Genomic DNA, 22546 nt, shown 5'->3' on the forward strand with positions numbered 1-22546 from the left:
TATAAGTGCCATCTGGCTGTGGATTTGAATAGCACGTACCTTATTTTAAATTATATTCATTAAGAGATCTGAGTCTCTCAGCATGAAATTCATCCAGGTGCAGAGAGCCAGCACAAGCCCCAATTAAGCCCTTAAAATAGGCTTAAAATAGTCCTAAATTGGACTTAAATGGGGCACTGGCTTTCATCCTCATTGAATTAGGTGAAATTTTGCCACAGACTTTAATGGGAGTAAGATCAGTTCTTGAATATACATGCACTGTTATACATGCACTGGTGGAAGCATGCTCGAAAGCTGTGGTTGGTTATGGTTCCAAGTATTGAGGAGAGGCAAGGATATGAGAGAGAAATAAAATTGCATGAATTACATGCGGCAAAGAAGATGAACAAGATGTGGATACAAACTCACAGAACCAACTCCTGAGAGGTGCTCTCTTTGTAGTGAAAGGGGAATTGTTCAGTACCTCTCTCTGGATTTGGGCCATTTGAGCAAATACTCTACTCATAATGCATTGTGGTTTGCTGCAGGGAGTTCAAAGCCATTTGGTGACATGGTGACTACTGGTTAGACATCATTCAGTTTCCAAATGTCAGTCTGATTGGCCTGGTGCATGAAGGGAAGGAATACAGAAGCCAGATTAAATCTGAGTTTCCTCCAGTACTGGCTCCAGCACAATTACTGATTATAGAGGAGGAAGCAATTGTGCTCACCGCACTGGTAAATGTATGAGACCTGCTAATGCAGGGAAAAAATGGGAAAAACAATCTGCTGTCCAGCACTTAGGTACCATTCACAGAACCCTACTCAGCTGTCTCCTAACTGTAGGTTCCTAAGTATTTGTCATTAAAATTCCAAGGTGCCTAAATTTTGGGATAAAGAGTTGGAATGACTCCATAACCCAGTAGTTAGGGTGCTTATGTGAGAGCTGGGTTCCAGATGCCCTGCTTCAAGGTCTAGTTAATTATTTATACCCAGTGGAATGGCTTCAGCAGGAGAGACTTGGAGAACCCTGCCCCAAAATACCCCAGAGGTCAGTGGTTTGACCACTATCTTGGGAGGTATGAGATCCAAGTTCAAATCCTTGCTGCGCATCAGGCAGAGGAAGGATTTGAACCAAAGCCTCACACGTACTAGAGGAGTGCTCGCACCACTTGGTTATGAGACCACCCTCTCCTTTTTTTCTTGAAAAAGGGCTGACTTGGTCTAGGCCTAACTCCAGCATGGCTAAAAAATACCATGCAGAGATGGGTGCCTCCCTCAGGCCCAGACTTAGGTGCCTAACTGGCATTGTGGGGTAGGGCTTTGGCCTCATCTTCCTCAGCATTTTCTTCTTGCTAATTTATGTGGCTCTTGCTGTCTTCTGTAAATCCTGTTCTCAGGCGCCTAACTCTCCCCAGGCATTGTACAGACAGTTTGGGCCCCTAATTCAGTGAATTCCACTAGGCAGCAGGGTGCCTAAAACGTATAGGCTGCAATGCTGAGCGCAGCAGTGTATAAACCTTGTTCATTTTTTGACAGAGGAGGGGATGGGACACGTGTCTTTTTATCAAGGGTCCAGTCCTTCACTCCCTATGTATTCTAAACTCCCTCTGACTTCAGGTCTGTGTGAATCCGGTGTCTGTGTGTGATAATTGCAGGATCAAGCCCTTAACCAGGTATCAAACCGCTAAAAACACTCTTAACGAATGGAATATTTTTAGACCCAAAGGGTATATTTTCAAAACTCCATTTAGGAGGGAAGGAAACCAGGCTCATTTGATCCCCATTACATAATTGTTCAGGGTCTTTGGGCACATACTGTACTGTACAGTACTTTTCCACATGCTTCTTCAGAAATGTCCCTGCAGAGTTTTGGACAGAAGCTGAAATGTACTTTTCCCCTGTGTTTTGCAAAGAATAACTAAAGCAGAGCTGGCCTTACCTTTTATGGATAGGACTGTGAAGCAAATTTTCATAATCCTGCTTCTCATCCACCCTCTGACTGACATCTCGCTCTCGTGGTCACACCATGCTCCATAGGGCTGGACTGACAATTTGAGTTTATTGGTGATTCTTTGGGACTTCCCCCAAATTTCACTGATACTTTTTATAGAGAAAGTGTATAGCGGGAATGTCTGGTTTCTCCCCTCATCATCCCCGCTGCTGCAGTAGTAAAGGAACCCAACTGATTGTGCTGATAGACAGGCACAGTGACGATCATTTAAAAATGTTTTGGAGGGGACAAATGTCCAAATAAACTGCATGCCTATGCATGGGAGTCATCAGTTCATAGAGTCCAAAGCCAGAAAGGAGTGTTCTGATCATCTAGCCTGACCTCTGAAGATCATAAGTAAGGCTGTGAGTCTGTTCCGGAGGGCAAGGAAGTCATGGATTTCTGGACTTTCCGCAACCTCTGTGATTTCCGCATCTGCAGTGGCCCTGTGGCCAGCTGCTCCAGGGACTGCCTGAGCAGTGGTCCCGGGTCTTGCCCCAGAGACTGCCGGGGCAGCAGTGGTCCTGGACGCAGCCGGAGCAGTGGCCCCAGGGGCGGCCCCAGAAACCATTGGAGTGCGGTCCCTGGGGGACTTAGAGCAAGGGCCCAGCTGTCAGCCCCTGGGGGTCCCCCAGAGCAGCAGTGCCCCAGGGATCCCCAGAGCAGCGGCACCCTAGTATTGGCTAAGTTTTAGTCAGGGGTATTTACAGTAAAAGTCATGGACAGGTCATGGGCCATGAATTTTTGTTGATTGATCGACAGGCCATAGAACTTCCCCAAAATAATTCCTTTCAAACTGGAGCATGTCTTTTAAAAAGAAAAAAAAAAAAAGCATCCTGTCTTGATTTAAAAGTTGCCAGTGATGGAGAATCCATTACAACCCTCGGCCAACCGTTCCAATGGTTAATTATCCTCACTGTCAAAAAGCTATGCCTTATTTCTGGTCTGATTTGTCTACCTTTAGCTTGCAGCCATTGAATCATCTTATATTTTCTCTGCTAGACTGAAGAGCGCATTATCAAATATTTATTCTCTGCATAGGCACTTACAGACTGCGATCAAGTCACCCTTTAACCTTGTCTTTGTTAAGATAAATAGATCAAACTCTGTGAGTCTGCTGCCTGATCACTGGTGTTATGTTTATATTCTCTCACTGAGGTCTTTGTGCCTGGATCAACCCAGAGGTGTTATTCCCTGTGTGACAGTACAAGCAAAGAGTGAGCTTACTGTTTCTAAAAATAGAACTGGATAAATGGTTGTGCCAGGAGTCTGAGCCTGAAGTCACAAGTTAGACCCTCAGTGGAACCTAGAAATTCATCCAAACACTTAAATTCATGAGTGGGTACTTTCTAGTCTGAGAAAAGGATGGCTTGCACTGATCAGATACAGACTGTTGGAGCTTTGCCTGCTGTAAGAGTGATAGATTATCAAACTGCCTTTTAGATGTAGAATAGGAGCTATGTTTGGCTGCACTTATGATCATACAGTGTAATTAACATAAAAGTAGTGGTTGCATGGGTGCAACTGAGGTCAGAATTTGGCCGTAAAAGTGTTGTCTTCATAATTGTATTTGAAATATAGAGGTCCTTAGGATTGGAAATAGGGATGGTATAATCACTAGGGAAGAGGTTGTCTTTCATTGCCGCAGCTCTTTCAAAAGAGTTTTTTCTTTGTCAGGTGTTGGATACCTGACCTCAGCTGTCACGCTGGAAGGGTCTGCAAGCATTCTCTGACTTCAAAACCTGGATGCTAAATGGGATGGGACAACCTCACAAAGGCTTAGGGGTAGCAGAGACAAGAAGATAGGCTTATAGTTGGTCAGATTATTTTGATTTTCAAGGAATACACAAGGTAGGAGTAAACCGCTTTGGTTTTAAAATCAAATTCTAGCTCTTAGTCACCCCCTGAGTGGGTGCACAAAGGCTCCCCTTCATCTTGTGCTGTTGTGCAGATGACCACAATGTTCCTGTGGGTGTTAGGTGCCTAAAAGAGGGTGATATGAGCATGTGACCATGGCTATGCCCCCACCCCACTGAGTCAGCTAGAATTCCTCCTCCTAAGAACTCCTGGTACTCCACAGACTCTCCTCCGCCCTTCCCCTCAGCTCCTGCAGGTACACAAAGCAGGTGATAGCCCTGAGTGGAGTCCTATATCCTCAAGTGTGTGTTGAAATTTACTTTACTCCTTAGGGTGCATAAAGTGATCTTATTAGCATGACTAACCACTGAGAATATCCCATCAATAGTCTGGGAAGAGATGCTGCTGGCACTAGGAAAGATTTATAGCTAATTTATATGGATCAAAGAAAATGTCTATTTGGAGCTACAGGCAGTATGCTTAAGTGTCCCTGTAAAAAGGAAGCCAGGATGGAAGACAGATTATTATGATTAGTTTGGTAAAGTGTGTGCTGTTTCACAGGGGGCACTTTAAAAAAAAAAAAAAATCCTTCAGTTGGTGGTCAGTGATTGACAAACAAAGCAGACATGACTCCTAGCTCTGGGCTTTGATTAATTAAAAACACTTTTGAGATATTTTTAGTACATGGCAGTTGCAGAAAAATTACCTTTTTTTTTCTGCCTAATTCAGCAGCAGTAAGCTTTTTGCCAACCTTTGAGTGCTGTTCAACATGTCTCTGCAAGCTCTCACAGAGTAGCTAGTGAACAAAATGCTACCAAAGTCACCGGAATGTGTTGCATTGCCCCAACCGCCTGATCCAAGGCCTGGTGAAAACATTGGAAAGACTCCCATTAGCTTAAACAGGCTTTGGCTCAGAACCCAAATGAGACTCAGTAGTGCTGTTGAAAGCACAAGGCAATTTTCAAAACCATCTAACTCTAGCTGGATCTCATTGGAACTTTGTGCTATGGGAGGAGGGGGAGAGAAGGAGGGAATATGTGGCTTTTGTTTTCAAAGCAGGTCCCACCTTCTAATTTCTTTTGCTCACTACCTTTTTTGCTTCTTCCTATAGTTGAACAATATGTTGGTTCTTTGTCCTGTGCTGGCCTTAAAATCTATGAAACTGTTTTGGCTTGTGTTGTCATGCATTTGGAGCAAGTTTCCAAGATGCTAAAGATAGTTACACTTAACCTGTTGGGTGCAGTCCTAGAACTGCACAAGTTGTAGAAAGGAACTGTTTTTGTCCTTTCTGTTCCCAGCAACATGCCAGAAGGGTTTCAGGCTAACAGCAATTATATAAAAGTGATTAGAAGAGGAGCATACAATATAATACTGCCAATATAGCCTTATCCACTTACCTTTTCAAAGACCATTCCTCTGTTAGCATCAGAAAACATAAAAGATTTTTTTCCACCCATCAGAAATCTGGAGGCCTTTAAAACTCAGCAGGAACAAACACATGATAGAAATACAATGAGAAAATTGAAATATATATTGTTAATATAAATTTTTTTCTGCAGACAGGAATTAATTCAGCTGCCAACAAGAGTGAAATGCACTGTACCACAGAGAAATAATAGCAAGTTGTGTGATTTATGTAAAGCACAGCATGAAGTGCATGTTAATGAGACTACAACTTCAGACACAACCTGATTCTTCCAACTGATTATGACTGGTGCTAAAATCTTTGCTCAGAAGCTCTTGCAAAATATTGAGTAGAAGTCAGAAAGTACCTTTCAATTTCCTACCTTAAAATTGCCTTTTAGCCTTGCAATGTACTATTGTTAATCAACTGCAATAATATACTCCACACAAGTGGACCAGCTTAGCTTAACAGAGAAATCTTTGGTGAGCTTAAACACAAAAAGGAAGTTTACAAGAAGTGGAAGCTTGGAAAGACTAAGGAGGAGTATAAAAATATTGCTTGAACATTCAGGGAAGAAATCAGGAAGGCCAAAGCACAATTGGAGTTGCAGCTAGCAATGGACGTGAAGGGCAACAAGAAGGGTTTCTACAGGTATGTTAGCAACAAGAAGAAGGTCAGGGGAAGTAAGGGACCCCCACTGAATGGGGGAGGCAACCTAGTGACATGATTTGGAAAAAGCTGAACTACTCAATGTTTTTATTGCTGTTGGACGCCCAGTGCAATTTGAGTTGCCCGACCACTGTCCTACAGGCCTAACATAGCATAGCTTTAGTTGCTTGCTTGGCTATTTTAACCCCTGTAGCATAAAATCTTTCGGTTGGCAAAACTAAGTAACCTTGCGGATGTCTCAGTTTCTGCATACCATGGCACATAACAAGACAAAATGCACAAACTGTATGCTTGCAGATGCACATAAATAACAGCAATAAAAACAACAGGTTACCCTTAAACGTCTGGGGATACACTTTTTCATTGCCAAGGGGCATATTTTTACACCACCCTTCCTTTCACCAAATGTTGTTTTGACAACCCCAATTATCATGGTAAAAATAAAATGTAGTCAAAGGTTAAAAAACCCAATGTAGGTAATTAGCATATATAATAAGTAGAAAAGTAATTATGTAAACGTTGTTTATAAAAGGGTATAAAAAGTTACCACTTAAACAAAGGAGCATGCTCCATCAACACCTGACTCCACAAAAGGTGCTGCCGGTCAAACCAAAGGCCACTAACTCCCTGGCGGGGCCCCTAAAAAAGCTGTTCCTATATACAGCCTTCTAAGTAAGTGCTTAGTTCTCCAGGCTTAGTAAGTTTAATATATTATAGTGAATTTTAGGCTTTGTATTCAACTAGTATATCTATAAAAAACCTTGCACATTAAACCTTATTAATCTGCAAATCAGACGTACCGTGTCTCACTGGTATTCATGCTAATCACTAAGCGTCCAATATCAACAATTACCTCTTGTCTTCACAGAAAAGGTCAGCTCACAGACTACCGCACTGGGCAACACAGTATGGGGAGAAGGTGATCAGCCCTCAGTGGTGAAAGAACAGGTTCAGGACTATTTACAAAAGTTGAACATGCACAAGTCCATGGGGCCGGATTCAATGCATCCGAGGGTGCTGAGGGAGTTGGCTGATGTGATTGCAGAGCCATTGGCTATTATCTTTGAAAACTTGTGACGATTGGGGGAGTTCCCCTCCCTCCAACCCCACATACACTTTGCTGTACTTGTTCCCTGAAAAATAGCTCATCAGAAAGCACTAAAGAATGTACAAACAATCAATCACTTAACTGGCTGGAAATTCTTAACCTGCTCATTTTGATGAGAGGATGCCTCACTCAATGCCACAGCATCCATAATACCAAGTCTCATGAGTATTTAGACACTCTTCACCGAAGTGAGGGCTTCTATCATGCTGTTGCGTTGGAATTGGACAAGTTAGTGAGATCTGAACACTTATGTACAGATACTCAGCTTTGTGCTTTTAATTTTTTTAAGAGCACATACATTTAAGCACAAGTTGTGCTCGCAGATGTGCTTGCATCCTTGTGGAAGATATGCCCTCCATTTTTTATATTATATTATACACTATAGAACAACTTCCATTATCTAAACCTCCGACATTTTAAAAGAGTGTCAAGTTTCCTTCAAATATACCAGTTGTATTGAAAATTCCCTTCAATACTTGAGTCTTTGAGTATCCAAAGATATTGTATGTCTAGGGTGACCAGATGTCCTGATTTTATAGGGACACTCCCAATATTTGGGACTTTTTCTTATATAGGCACCTATTACTTCCCACCGCCTGTCCTGATTTTTCACACTTGCTATCTGGTTACCCTGTGTATGTCCCTCATGACAGTCAGCTAATCAGAGCTGTGCTGTATATATAAAATTTTAAGGGGCCTACATTTTCTTGTAATTTGGAGAATACCAATTTAATTAATGAATTATTGCAGAAGACTGTTGACATTTATCCAAGTTTTCATGCCATGCTTAATAGCATGCTATCTGAACAGCTCCCAGTAACTGTAGATCTTTTTTTAATTCCTTTGACATCAATAATAGTTATATCAAATTTAGTTTCCATTAGAAAGTGGATGGCTTTCTTAAATTTGCCCTCCATGACTGGGTAAGGTCTTGCCCTGCTTGAATTTGGAATAATATACTTCAACAGGATGTGAAACGATGGAGTGTGTTAACCACTCATATGATTCCAAGAGTTCCAGCTGCAGCGCATTTCAGAATTCTGTTAAATAATGCAAGCAGTTTGTTCATCCGAGATTCTTCCTCACTTTGAAAATGCCTATAAGCCTCAATAAGCACTGATGCCACTTTTGTCATTTTTCCTCTGCTTTGCATCTGTACTCATTGGACACAACAAAATGGAAGATTGTAACTGATCTATGGGGGCTCTTTTCTGAAAGACCAACAGTGATTCAGACCTGCAATACTTAGAATAAGATGTTTCCATTTGGGTCACTTTCACAACATATTGCTGGAGTGTATAATAAGGCAGACTTTCTGGAACATATATAGCTAATTCAAGCTAGATCTGCTTACAGGGCTTTTAAAATTCTTTTAGTGAGGATGAATGGCTAGAACACTTCTTGTAAGAGAACTCTGAAAGGATGCATCACATCAGTGGAATTCATAATTAAATGTACATGTGTGTTGAGTTTTCATAATGCACACACTCGTTTGCTCTCCTTTTGTTTTTCATCTAGTTTCTCATTAATTATCAGTAGTAGTAGTAGTGAATTGCAATGTGTGGCGTTTACTGTTGTACATGTGTGCATAGATGATGGTGGTGGGGTTAGGGTTGGAGGAAGGACTGTTGCTCAGGAGCGGAGAAAGGGGGTGAAGGTTATATTTGCACTACACCATTACTTCTCAACTGCAATCATGGATCTAGGACTTTGTTTCCAGGTCTTGCTAGTTCTCCATGAGGGAAGAATGAGTTGTTTGAAAGACCAGTACTATTTTTAAAGGAGAAAGACAAATATTTTATTTTATATGTTGATTAATAAAATATACCAATGATATTATGTCTATTGATCCTTTAATCTTCCTTTTTACAAATACAATGGCTAAATTAACAAAGATGAAATCCTAAGGTCCACATGCAAAAATACATGGTCACTTGCATGCATGATTACAACTGCATGTGCAAATGGGTTTTTACATGTCTAGATATGTATTTTACAGTGGTTGCATACACAATCTCAGTATGTGCATGCACAAATGCATACACACTTTTGCATGTGAAAGTGAAGCATTTTCCATTGAAAATTTGGTCCAAAATGTCCTTCCAAAAATTAGCAACAAATATTCAAATAAATTATTCTTTTATTGAATTTTTTATTTTGAAAAATTCAAGGACTTACTTTTAAAAATACAGTATAAAACGTTAGTGATGCTAAGAAATAAATTGGTCTATATCTTTCATATGTGTGGAACCAGTTATATATTTTGCGAACAAAATATGCTTTGAAGGAACTATATTTTCATACTACAGATATCCACAATAATCCTAAAAGTTGAAGTTGTATATTTTGTGTAGTTTGCATTTATTGCTCAAAGACAGCTAATGATGCTTATTTTCTAATAGGATTGACATCAGTGTATTTCTCCCTCTTTAGAATAGATTCATTTGCTGAATGTAATGCCATAGAGAGGTTATCAATGATACAGACCTCTTATTAGGTTTTTCTCTTATTTAATGTTTCATTATGATCTATGTGAGAAACTGTCTCCTATTTCAGAGAATATGCATCTCTCATGTTGGGTACATCATGGAGGATGAGATTTTGATTACCGTTATTTTAACAGATGTAGCTACAGTTTTGGAGCCTTAAAATTCCTTCTGTCATGCAGCGGCTTTCCTTCTCCAAATGGAAATCTATTGAATCATTTTGATATCTTGTAAAAACAGCCACTCAATCCTGAAGGACAGATGAAATTTTACTGTTCTAAGACCGTGCAAAAGTTTAGTCATAAAATTATCCAGTCACCCAGCTGATTTGACCATCTCCTGTGACCATAATTTCTATAGGTTGACTTTGCTCTGTGTGCAGTAACCTTTTCTTTCCTTTGTTATAAATGCACTGGCCAGGCATATCTTGACTAAGTGGGCAATTTAAAATGCTGACGTGTTCACATTTAAAAAGATTTCAGAATGCATCATTTATTTAAAGTGTCTCTAATCCAGACATGTTAACTTCACCATATACTCAAATATATACCTGTCATTTGAACCATTCTGGATCAGATCCTCAGCTGGTGTAAATAGCTGTCTTGAGGTCAGTAGAACTTCTTCGCCAACTTATAACTTCTGAGGATCTGGCTTTCATGCACAGGTAACTTTTAATTGTGCAATTGGAAAAATAGGCTCTCCTTTTCTTTTCTCTGTACCTCCTAGAGATGTAATGCTTAATACATCCTCCTTTCTTCAAAGTTTTCATTGCAGTCTATTAAAGTTTTCTTTCAATTCTCTCTTCAAAACTTAATTCTTATTCATAGATACATAGACTCTAAGGCCAGAAGTTATGATCATCTAGTCTGATCTCCTGTCTATGCAGGCTGTAGAATTTTTCCCAGAAGCCGGATTAAAGCATATTCTTTAGAAAGGGATCTAGTCTTGTTTTAAAGACTCTAAGTGATGGTGAATCAACCACCTCCCCTGGTAAGCTGTTTAATTACACTCACTGCTAAGAAACTGTATTTTATTTCAAGGCTGAATTTGTCTAACTTCAACTTCCAGCCATTCGATCTTATGTCTGTGCCTGCAAGACTGAAATGCCTCAGACACTGTTTCCACGTGTAAGTACCACGTGTAAGCACAGTGATCAGGTCACCTCTCAACATGCTCTTAGAAAAGCTGAATAGACTGAGCTCCTTAAACCTCACATTGTAGGATGTTTTTCCCCTGCCCTCTCCTTTGAATTCTTTCCACATTCTTCTTGAAGTGAGGACACCAGAACTGGACATGAGTATTCGAGGAGTGGTCTTACCAGTGTTCTGTACAGAGTCAAGATGTGATTATTCCCCTTTTTTATACAACCACGGATCACACGGGCCTCTGTTTGCCTCAACATTGCACTGAGAGCTCATGTTGAGGCAGTTATTTACAATGACTCTGTAAATGGGGTGTACAGGCCCCATGCTGGTAGGGAGGAGGTTAATGAGGGTGTGTGGATCTGCTACACTGGCAACAGATGCCAGGTGTGGAGGGGGGAGGTATGGAGATGGTCCAGCTCAGTTTGGGGCTGACCAGGATGGAGCACAGAACTCTGATTCTCCATTGGCTGAAACCAGGCTTCTTTCACCAAGAGTCTGAGACAGCCTGCTGCACGGCCAAACCATCTGGTGGATGGAACAAGCAGGCCCAGGGAGACTGATCAAAGGACTGGCTGCATGAAGACAAGCCCTGCGCAAAAAAGGTGGGGTCCTGCGACGTGTCCTTGGATGACCCTATTTTGAGTTTTAGGATTCCTTTATTTTTGCATTTTACTACCTTACAAGGGGGTGACTCAACTGTGCCTTAGCCAAAGGGCTAAAGCTCCACTGCACCAAACACATTAGAGGCAGCAACCGACCGATGGAGACTCTCTGCTACAGTGTGAGTAGTGCCAATTAGGCCAGAAGGGGGCAACATGGAGGCAAGTCGTTTTCTGAGGCATTGCTTTCCAAGAGAATCTCCCATCCTGTAGCAATAGCCTTCATACTCTCTTCCCAGATGTATTACTTTCTATTTGGCTGTATTTAAATGGATTTTTCTTGGACTGTAACAATTTAACCAGGTGATTCAGATCACTCTTGAAAATTGGCCTGTCTTCCTCATTACCCACCAATCGTCGTGTCAGCTGCAAACTTTACCAGCAAAGATTTTATATTGTCATAGATTGTTGATAAAAATGTGAATTGCATTGGACCAAGATCCAAAACCGGAGCGATCCCACTAGGAACAACCCCATTTAACAATTACATTTTGAGATCTGTCAGTGAACCAGTTTTTAATCCATCTAATGTGTATCTAACACAAGTGTTTTAATCAACATGTCACTGGTACTAAGTCAAATGCCTTGGAGAAATCCATATATTCTATATCAACATAGTTGGCTTTATTGCCAGGGCCCATGATCTTGTCAAAAAAAAAAAAGAAAGTTTGTTTGACAAGACCTACCTTCCATGAAGCCATGTTGACAGTCGTTAATTACATTTTTAGCCTCTATTTCTTTGTTGATTGAGAATTAACTGTTCTATTAATTTGCCTGCGACTGATGTCAGGCTCACTGCTCTATAATTCCGTGGGTCATCACTTTTACTCTTTTATTCTTCTAGTTAGATTTCTGCCAGTAAACTCCAGTCCAGTACTAACTACAACCACTCTAGTACCTGACATTAAAAAAACCCCCAATAAAATAAAATAGTAACTAACAAGAAATATGATGCAAAAAATCTTATATGATCTGATTCTTCCCCTTCTCACTCTTCACTGTTATCTCTTCTCTATTTGCTTAACCAGCATGATATATAGATATTATTTATCTAAAACACCTATCCAGGGACCTCAAGGTGGCCTCCATTTGCATTCATACAACGTTGCTAGAGCAATAGTTTCTATGAAGAATTTTATGCCCATGAAAATGATGTGCAAAATGTGCTCATTTTTACATACACAAAGGAGTTTTGCATGTTGATCATTTGTGGGATCAGATAGAAAAGGGACAATATATAGAAAAGTGCATGCATACGTGCTTTGTTTATGCACAGAGATTGATTTAAAAAAAAAATCTGCCTCCAAGCCAAGCTGTATTGTCCAGACCCTAGTGTACAGTAGTGGTCAAACTCACAGGCAGGCAAAGGTGAATATTTTCCAGCACTACACCGGAAATCATTATCATTACTTTACATTGTATTCTTTTGAGTTCTAACACATGCCATGTGATATATATTTTACAAACTGTACCATTCATTGAGGCTTAACTAGCTAAATCTGGGTGAGAACTAGGTATTTGGAAATACCCCATTTGGAAAGATATGTAGGTTGCTATTGTACTACTTAGAGTGTTAACTCTTTGGTTCAGGGACTGACATTTCCTCATGTCTGTGTATGGTAGCTAGCACAGTGGGGCCTCAATTCATGCTGAGGATTCATGCAGCAGACCCCCCGCTTCCTTCAGGGTCCCAGCTCCCAGTTGGGAAGTGGGCAGCAGCCGCCGGCTTTTGGGGAAGGCACTTGGCAGCCGCCCAATTCCTGCTCAGTCCCAGCTCCTAGCTGGGAGGTGGGCGGTTGCCACTTGCAACTTGCCCAGATGGCAGCCTCCCTCCCTGGCTCAAAGCCCAGTGCCCAGAAAACATATCAATATCTCTGCTCTAGCTGAGCAGTGAAATTGACAACTGTGACTGTCCCAGATTTGACCAGTTACCTTCTTTTCCTGTCTCTCTCTCTCACCCTCCTTCCCTGTCTCTCTCTCTCACCCCTTCCTTCTCTCAAATCTATGGAAAAATATCTGGCGTGGCGCTTTATGTTCCCCAGCATTGGCATGCCTCTCAACATGTCTTAGCTTTGGCCAGCATCACCTCTAGCCCAGGTACATACTTGAGTTGTGCACCCCTGATGTAAAGGTGGTAACCCTAACCACACTAGATGACATCTGTCATATCATGGCCTTATATACTCAGCCCTTCTTCCAACATTTAGCTCACATTAGTCTGTAAACATAAAATCCTATGGAAAATTGAGTGTTGGGGTACTTATTAAAATGGTCAGAAGTTAGGGGGTGCTTGCTACTTAAAAGGTTGAGAAACATTGGCTTATGGAATGATTTCATTACTTAGAAAGGACATCTTAACAATCTAAAATTATTTGTATCCTTTTTGTTAGGCTTATGAATGTTCTCCAAAGTCACCTCTTCAAACTGTCTCTCATCCAGCCATCCTCTACACACTGTCCCTCATCCAGAGTCATATTTCCCTGTGACCCATTCTGCGTTGGTGTCCTCATAGTTGCTGCTACTGCAGTTTCAGCAGTGCTGAATTACAGCCTGAAGCTAAAGTTAGAGAAATCATTGCCTTTCTCATTTTAATATGTGGAATGATTGGCCTGAAGCCCACCATTACATTATAAGAAGGTCACAAAGTCTATTCCTGCTTGATTCTAATGTACCAGTTGTCCTGACTGTGCTTTCATTGGATAGCTGTGTGTGCACAATTTGCCAAGTGAGGTGATATCACCTTCACCAGAAGATATTCAAGGCCAGAAATGACATCCATCTATCAAGAAAGGTTTAACAATAATTCAATCAATCACATCAGGGAGGGGGATGGGTTAGATGACCTATCACACCTCCTTGTATTGGTGTGAAAATTACACCCACTTACAATCACTTCTCTGTGATGTATATAGCTGATATGTGAGTAAAAGGAATACACCAAAATATAAACAAATCACTTGCGCTGAATGATGGCTTCCGGATAACAAGGAATCTAGATTTCTAAATCACCAGCATATTCTGGTCAAATGCTATATTTGTTTCTCTAGTCATGGACCAATGCTGTGTCCTTTCATTATCTAAAATGTTTCTTTGGAACCCAAATGTGAAAGTCCAGAATCTTGTATCCTATACAAATGTTTTTGATTGAGAAAAGAGTATACACTAAATATAACATTGGGGAACTGATAAAATTGTGAATGCTAACAAACACACCAGTCAAGTGCAGCTGGCTTTAAAAGATAAGGCTGGTATATATCTATGAAGCGGAGATCATCCATCTCTACTATACAGTAGAGTAGTCATCTATAGTCATTTGAAGAGTAGTCATCATTGGTTCTAAAATTCTATCATTTGATTAGTGTGTCTTCAGGACATAAACACCCGGAAACCAAAGGTCTACTAAAAAAAAATTAAATGCTTAAAGACCCGATAACCCGTGGCTTAAGCCAATTTAACATCTCTACTCATTCTTTTAGGGGCACTTTATATATAGCTGTTTTGTGTAGTAAATAATCAAGGTGCTCAATTTACACCATATTTTAATGAAATCAGCCTACTCTGCCATGCAAGAAACATTTGCAAAATTTGATCTTGTAGATGGTTTCCACCATGCTTTTGTAACTTCTTGAATCAACTTTTTGGCGCTGGTTATACTGGAATGTGGTGGTGGTGGAGGGGTGAGTTGGGGGGTGGGAGTGTTGTATCTGTGTGCTTTCCTCAGGGCAGCTACACCAATGCAACCAGTCAGTGTACATACACTGCAGTTAAATGGATCTTGCACTGGTGCAATTTACAAAGGTCACACTGATGCTAGGCCTATTTTGCACCATGCAAAGAGTGCATTACATTGAGCTGTCACCCAATGACACTTAACTCTTTCCTCTGAGTGGTTACAGCTGATTCAGAACACAACGTTTATATTTTTCAGTATGAGTAGTTCAGATTATTTCTCCAAATGTAATTAATTTTTGAGAAATGCAAAACAATTCACATCTGCCACCTTGATGCCCATTCATCTAGTTATCTTGGATCCCCCTGAGTCTTGATTAAGCTAGTTCATGTTGTACCACCTGCATCTCTTGCCACTTCATTGTTTAATCCTATTTTTAGATCATGCAGGAATGTACCAAACAGCACCAATTCTAATATGGAAATGTGGACACTGTTAACCCTTTGCCATGTTAAAAAAGTGACCATTATTTTTGCTTTGTGTTGTCCCTTTGCCAGTTTCTCATTCATTACAGTACTTTACCTCTCACCCCACAACTACTTTTTTTCAATAGTCTCTTTGTCAAAATCTTTTTGAAAAGCTCATATGTCAACCAGTCCCCCATTGTGATGGGGTGTATAAGTCCTGCATTGACATGGAAGGGATTTAGGAGCCCAACCCTGCTGCACCTACATGTCATTTCAGGAATGGAGGAGGAGTTTAAAAGGAAGAAACTCCATTCAGTAATGGGCAGCCCTGGAGAGAGAGCAGGTTGTTGAAGGGAACTCTGGGAAAGCAGCAGGGAGAGGCCTGGTAGCTAGCAGAGACTCTGCCCTCACAGAAAGGGAAGACGGATCCCCTGTGCTAAAAAGGGGGAAGAGAGTAAAAAGGGGGAAGTATCTTATAACTTTGTGATGGAGAGCCAAAGAACTTCGGAGTGAACAGGGTACCTCTGAAAAAGAGAGGCCAAATATCTTGGCTAGATCTGACTACAGGCTTTTGAGCCCATCATTGCTAGCTGACATCAAATGCTTCTGATGGAAGGATTGGACTTGTGTGCATGCACTTTTCATTTGTAGCACTGAAAGGGGGTGCTCTGATAGGGACAGATCCCTGACACACGTCTTTCACAATTTTTTTGACTTGATCAAAGAATTTTAGTAGATTTATGATGTATGATTTTCCATTACAAAACCTGTGTTCTTTTGTCGCTATCAATCACTATCAACAGCCAGTGATGGACACTAGTTGGGGCAGATTCTGAGTTACTACAGAGAATTATTTCCCTAGGGTCTGGCTGGTGAGTTTTGTCCACATGCTCAGGGTGTCACTGATCACCATATTTCGGGTCAGAAAGGAATTTTCTCCTGGGTCAGAATGGCAGAGACCTTGGGGGGCAGCATAGAGCATGGGTCACTTGCAGGTTTAAACTAGAGTAATTTTGTGGATTCTCTGTAGCTTGAAGTCTTTACATTTGAGGGCTTCAGTAACTCAGTCAGAGGTTAGGGGTCTATTACAGGAGTGAATGGGTGAGGTTCTGTGGCCTGCAATGTGCAGGAAGTCAGAATAGATGAGCATGTGGTCCCTTCTGGCCTTTAAATTCTATGAATCACATTCATATACGTGTTTTATAATTCTGTGGTTAGCTATCTTTTCAACCAGTTAAAAGCTCACTGATCTGTAATTCTCAGGATCATGCCTACTACCATTTAAAAAAATAGATATGGGTATGACATTTGATACTGCACAATCCTCCAGAACAGTGGCTGATTATAATGAGACTGCATATTTTTATTAGCAGTTCAGTCACTTCATTCTTAATATCCTTCAGAACACATGGATGAATTCCATCTAGTCCTCATGACTCGTTGCTCTTCAATTTTTTGGAACAATTTACCAAGGGTCATGGTGGATTCTCCGACACTGACAATTTTAAAATCAAGATTGGATGTTTTTCTAAAAGATGTGCTATAGGAATTATTTTTTTAGAAGTTCTATGGCCTGTGTTATACAGGCAGTCAGACTAGATGATTACAATTGTCCCTTCTGGCTATGGAATCTATGAATCTATAAATTTATTAATTTGCTCCAAGACCACCTCTTTTGACATCTCAATTTCTGACAGCAACTCTTATTTTTTGCCTGAGAAGAGCAGGTTTGAGGCAGGTATGTCTTCAGCATTCTCTGCTATGAGGACTGAAGCAAACAAAGAATTCATTTTCTCTGCAATGTCCTTATTCTCCTTCACTGCTTCCTCTACACCCTAGTCATGAGATATTTAAATAATTTCTTACTGTTTGTTTTTGTCTTTGGCTACTTGCTCTTCAAATTTACTCTTAATCCTAATTACATTTTAACCTTCTAGCCTTTACTTTAGTTGAATTGATACCCTAAAACCACAGCACCCTCCTGAGGCCTAGTATGGCTAAACTGAAATCTTACAGGTCTTAGCCTATAGGCCTTGCATTATAGTCTTTCCTTGCTTATTATCTAATACTCACTAGAGACACTGTGATTCAATTCAATTTAAGGCAAGGCTACAACCTCCATAATTTATGCTCCTTTGTTAGTTTCACTGGGTTGGATTTCCATTTTTTGAAAGATACTTGGTTGGCTGGAATAATCTATTCAGGATCTTGACAGCCTTCCAGTAGTGTAATTGCCGTTAACCCGTGCAATTTAACTGTACTATTTTCCGCTGATTTTCCATGTTCTTTATTGTTATAGGGATGTGTGCCTCTTGTGGTTCTGTTATCCTACGCTTAAATAACCTGCATGCTGAATTTTTCAGGATTTTATTTCCTCTTTGACCTTAAAGGATATTTTTTGACTAGCTTCCTCAGTTTTTTAAATCCCAATTTCTAATGTGTAGTGTCACTAGGATAGATTTTTTGGACGGATTTTTTTATCACAATGATGTACTTAATTATCCTGCAATCATTGTTACTCTGTTTCTCAACTATGATCACTTCTTGAACCAACACCTTTGTGTTAACTAAGACTATGATGTTAATACTTTCTCCTCAGGTGTGCTCTAGAAATGGTTGTTCCAAGACACCATCATTTAAGATGAAATATGAAATTGTTGAGTAGAGGGAATACACAGACAAGTGTCCTCATTTCTTACACTGAATGACCATCTTATGGGTTAAGATGAAGATAAAATGGTTTCTCAAAATCTTCTCCCATTGTGACATTGAACCAGTTTGTCTGAAGATAGTTGAAGTAATCTGTTATGACTATTTCATTATACTTCATTGCTTCTTTGGCCTCCTGGACATCCTTTTTTCCTGACCAGGAAACCAGTAATAGAACACGTTAGCCAGTAGGCATCAGCAGCTGTGAGGAGCAAATTGCCTGCTGACATCAGGAATGTCCCCAACTTTCCCACGATATGTCTAAGTTTGAGATGCTGCGGCATGATAAGGTGATATGAAAGATGAAGAAGTTGTTGTTGCTGTGTGGTCTGGGGTAATCTGAAATACAAACTTGCAGCCTGCTGGCTGGTTTATAGCTGTAACCCAGGGATATGCTTTTATGGCAACTGAGCATTGCAAGTAGCTGGTGCATTTTCAGCTTTAATAGGATATATTAGTGTACACTACCCCTGTTCATAAGCCTCCACATTAAGGGACACACTTTCATAGACAGTTGCAATCGATGCACTAGGAAAACGTCTCCACTCATTGCCCCACAAAATCCGACAGTTGTTCTCACAAAAAGGTAACTATGCATTACTATTCGCTTGCAGAAGCCGCACAGTCACCTCACTGGCCACCTTCAAATTCCTCCTTAAAACACTCCTCTGCTGTGATGCCTATTAAAAATTTGACATTAGCTAGGTAGTTGGCGGGCTGTGAGCGTGGCTTATCACACTCTTATAATCATCTCACTGGTACCTAGTTCTTCCCTGTCTACTTGTTGTATCCTCTTGAGGTCTTTTGTCTTATATCTAGATTGTAAATTCTTAGAAGGCCTGTTGTTGTGTTAGGCATTTGTGTGGAGGCTAGCACAAAAGAGCCCTGATCCCTGAATAGTGCTCCTAGTGGTAACCACATACAAATACTAACAAATGTCTCTTTACCCATGCATCGGTAGGGTCTGTATCTTCAAACGCAGAATGTGCAAAGATGTAGGCATAGTTCCGGAAGCTAGTTGAGGGCACTGTGAAAATTAGGCTCTTAAATATCTTTTTGCAGATATAATTTAAAAGCCTATTATAAGCCCAACTATTCAGAATTTGTGCAGTTGTGATAATCACATGCACAGGTAGGATTCGTGCACTTTCTGAGTGTTGTTCTAAATACCTGGGGCATATCGATTGCCAGGAATGTGACTTTTAGCCTGACTTGTCACTGACATTGGCAGGGGACACTGCAAGATTTCAGAGGCCATTTACATAAAGCCAGCCTTTTCAAATTTAGAGCCGGATCATCAGCTGCTGCAAAGCCCCAGTGAAACAAATGGAGCTATGTCATTTTATCCTGGTTGAGGATTTGCCCTCCATTTTCCCTTAACTGGCCTTTATCTGCCAGATTATTTTGTGTCACCATTCTGCTAAATCAACTTTAACTTTAATTAAAGTATGGATTGCAAAAGGGCCCTAATAACAGCAATTCATTAATTTTACAGGACTAGCAACGGGTTGGGAAATTGTTCTGGTAATGTTATTGCAATATAAGCTGGTTTTCCATTCCAAAGACACACACAAGCTCATCAGACAGACACTAGCCTAACAGTAACAACAGTTAAGTGCTGTTGAGAGTCCTTATGAAAAATTCATTGTGTACTGTGATACAGCATCAGGCATAACGACTATAGCTGTGAAAGCCTGCAACACCTGCCTGGCAAGCATAAGACAGGTCTAATAAAATAAAAAGTTCCTGGAATTTGCAAATTTAGGGTGAGAAAAATTAAAATTTTGGGAGGGAGCCATATGTTCTAAAATAGATTGTACTGCACTGCTTGTTCATGTGCTAATTTTATTCTGGGCTCAGAAGGCCTTTCTCAGTATTGCACTTATGTGAAACAATGGATTCTGTGAATGTAAACATGCTTTTAGCAGCTGTGAGTTTGTAGCCTGAGCCTGACTTGGGGAATGGTTGTGAATTTTCAAGCCATATGAGCTAGTTAACCGCTCTCTGTATCTCTGCAATACAGGCACAGAGCATAATAGGCTTTTGAAAACACGGGGGCATTCATTGCCAAAACACACCTTGCCCTATTTATACCTAACACTGCTTTAGGTGAAATGTATTTTCTTTATCATTTCTCATTTTGAAATGTTAACTCTTGACCAATTCAGAGCCCATGCAGCTCCTTCAGAAGTCTGACCCTTATCTGAGTATTTTTGTTTGTACATATCTTTTAAGTATTCAGTATAGTTTATTTCTGAATGACACTCAGGACGGTTCATAATCTCTGGGTGAATGAAAGTTTACAGTATATCTGGGATTTCTGGCTTTTGGTGTTTGAATTCCAGTTCTGCTATTCACTCTCATATTTTTGCTTTATATATAAACTTTTAAAAATGGTGTCATTTTTCAATGGTTTTTCAAAGCAGCTATCAAAACTTCATCAATCCGCTGTGCATCAGCAGTTCATATGATTCACTCACTTGAGTCAGCTGCTGGTTTAAATATTTTAACTGCTTTTTAAAATATTTAATGTATTTTTAAAAACTGTTTAGAAAAGCCAGTGGCCTGACTAATCCATTGGTTGGCTGTGTGCAACTCCCAGAGAATTTTTTATTCTGGATACTGGTGATGAGATGAGCTACCATAGATTAAGTTTTATAGATGGATTACACTTTAGTTTTACTTCTTTCCTTTATTGTAGCTCTAAATGAATGAAAGTCAATGTAAACCAATTATTTGGGCTAGGAAATAGAAAACTCTATTGTTGATGGTCAGAATAGAATTTCCCCTGATCTTGCCTTTTTCCTTAGATTGGCTTCAGGTGTTTACAAAGGAAATGTTTGCCCTTCTCTGATGTAAGAAACAGATAGGATTAAGATGCTAGAGCTCTCCTCAAAAAACTTCAGATACAATGGGGATCTGGTACGCTTCTTATCTGAAATGATTATCCAAGTATAGAATAACTATGTACAGAATAGGTTAGATGAGAAGTAGGAAGGCACGGAGAGACATTCAGCAGATGCATCAGTCATGATAATGTCTTATGCCCACACTAGTTTGGAAGTATGTTTCTCACATATGCTCTCTTAACTAACACCACTTCTTTCCTCTTTCCTTTGACTGCAAGCTAAGCATTGCCGTATGCATTGGATTTTTTGCTGCCTGGAGCCCATATGCCATCATAGCCATGTGGGCAGCCTTTGGATCCATAGAAGGGATTCCTCCACTAGCCTTTGCTGTGCCAGCTGTTTTTGCAAAGTCCTCAACATTCTACAACCCAGTTATCTATCTACTTCTGAAGCCCAATTTCCGAAACACCCTTGCCAAAGATTTTGGAGTTCTCCAGCAGTTATGCATCAGGACTTGTTTTTGCCTCAAGGCCCTACAGAGCTGCAGTTACAGGTCAGTTCTGGAGGTCAGCCTGAAATCATTTAAAGGGAGAAATGAGTCCAGCTGTAACTCAGTGCAGACTGTGGAAGGATGTTCTTACTTCCCTTGTGAAAAGTGCAGTGATACTTTTGAATGCTTTAAGAACTACCCAAAATGCTGCCAGGAGAGGTTAAGCACTATGGAATGCACTCCTCAAGACAGTGTGTCCTTGGAGAGTAACCTCCAAGCAAAACGGAAGCAGGGTGCCAAGAAATCCGTAAAGGTGGTTGTTCAAGGAGAAAAAAGCACCCAAAATGATAACCTTGAAATCACCTTGGAAACCATACCTGCACACAGTATATTTGAAAACCTTTAGAGTCTCATTTAGGGTTTCATTTAAGAAACAATAATTTAATAGTACCAGACTTCTGAATGTAACCTTTTCTAAACAGCCCTCCCACTGCCTATTTTCTATACAGTTTTCCTGGTTTCCTCTCTTATCCTTTGATAGAATACCTAGTGCAGCATGAACGTGTTAAAAAGGATGTTTGACTCTCACAATGCAGACTTCAGTAAGTATCTTGTGCTAACTGTATTGAAACAGTACTGTTGCAATCAATTTCCTTCCGACTTTGAGTTTCAGAGCTCTTGCTTACTTTGTTTTCAAGGAAACAGACCCCTTGGTACTATAGGGATATTACTGTAAAGTGTTATTACTCTTCCTAAATGTTTTATATTCTGTACATTCAACACAAATAGCATAATGCATAATGAGTTTTAAAAAGATGACCTCATACTGTTTTGACTGTTACAAAAATTAAAGGGTAGATATTATATGAAATGCCCGTTTTCCAAAAAGCCATGGAGAATAATCATGTACACTACTTCCAACATTGGTAACAAAGATAATTTTGTTCCTTTCCATTAAGAAACAAAGAGGCAACTTCTGCTCCAATTTGCACTGGAATAAAATCAGAGTAAATCTACTAATTTAAACAGATATACTCCATATTTACATGGGTGTAACTAT

General features: G+C 40.2%; 1 protein-coding gene across 1 annotated transcript in view; it reads left to right on the forward strand.

Annotated features, from left to right (window-relative positions):
• The window catches only part of LOC137151773 (opsin-5-like), a 118425-nt gene extending 96120 nt beyond the window's left edge, over positions 1–22305 (forward strand). Inside the window, exon 6 of the mRNA XM_067546188.1 lies at positions 21275–22305. Within this exon, the coding sequence (XP_067402289.1) occupies positions 21275–21892 (618 nt within the window). The 3' untranslated portion in view covers positions 21893–22305. The remainder of the gene's footprint in view (positions 1–21274) is intronic.
• The last annotated feature ends 241 nt before the right edge of the window (positions 22306–22546 follow it).

Source organism: Emydura macquarii, unplaced genomic scaffold (genome assembly GCF_026122565.2).
Source record: "Emydura macquarii macquarii isolate MOO-44397 ecotype Brisbane River unplaced genomic scaffold, CSIRO-AGI_Emac_v2 contig_212, whole genome shotgun sequence".
In the NCBI taxonomy this organism is placed as follows: domain Eukaryota; kingdom Metazoa; phylum Chordata; order Testudines; family Chelidae; genus Emydura; species Emydura macquarii.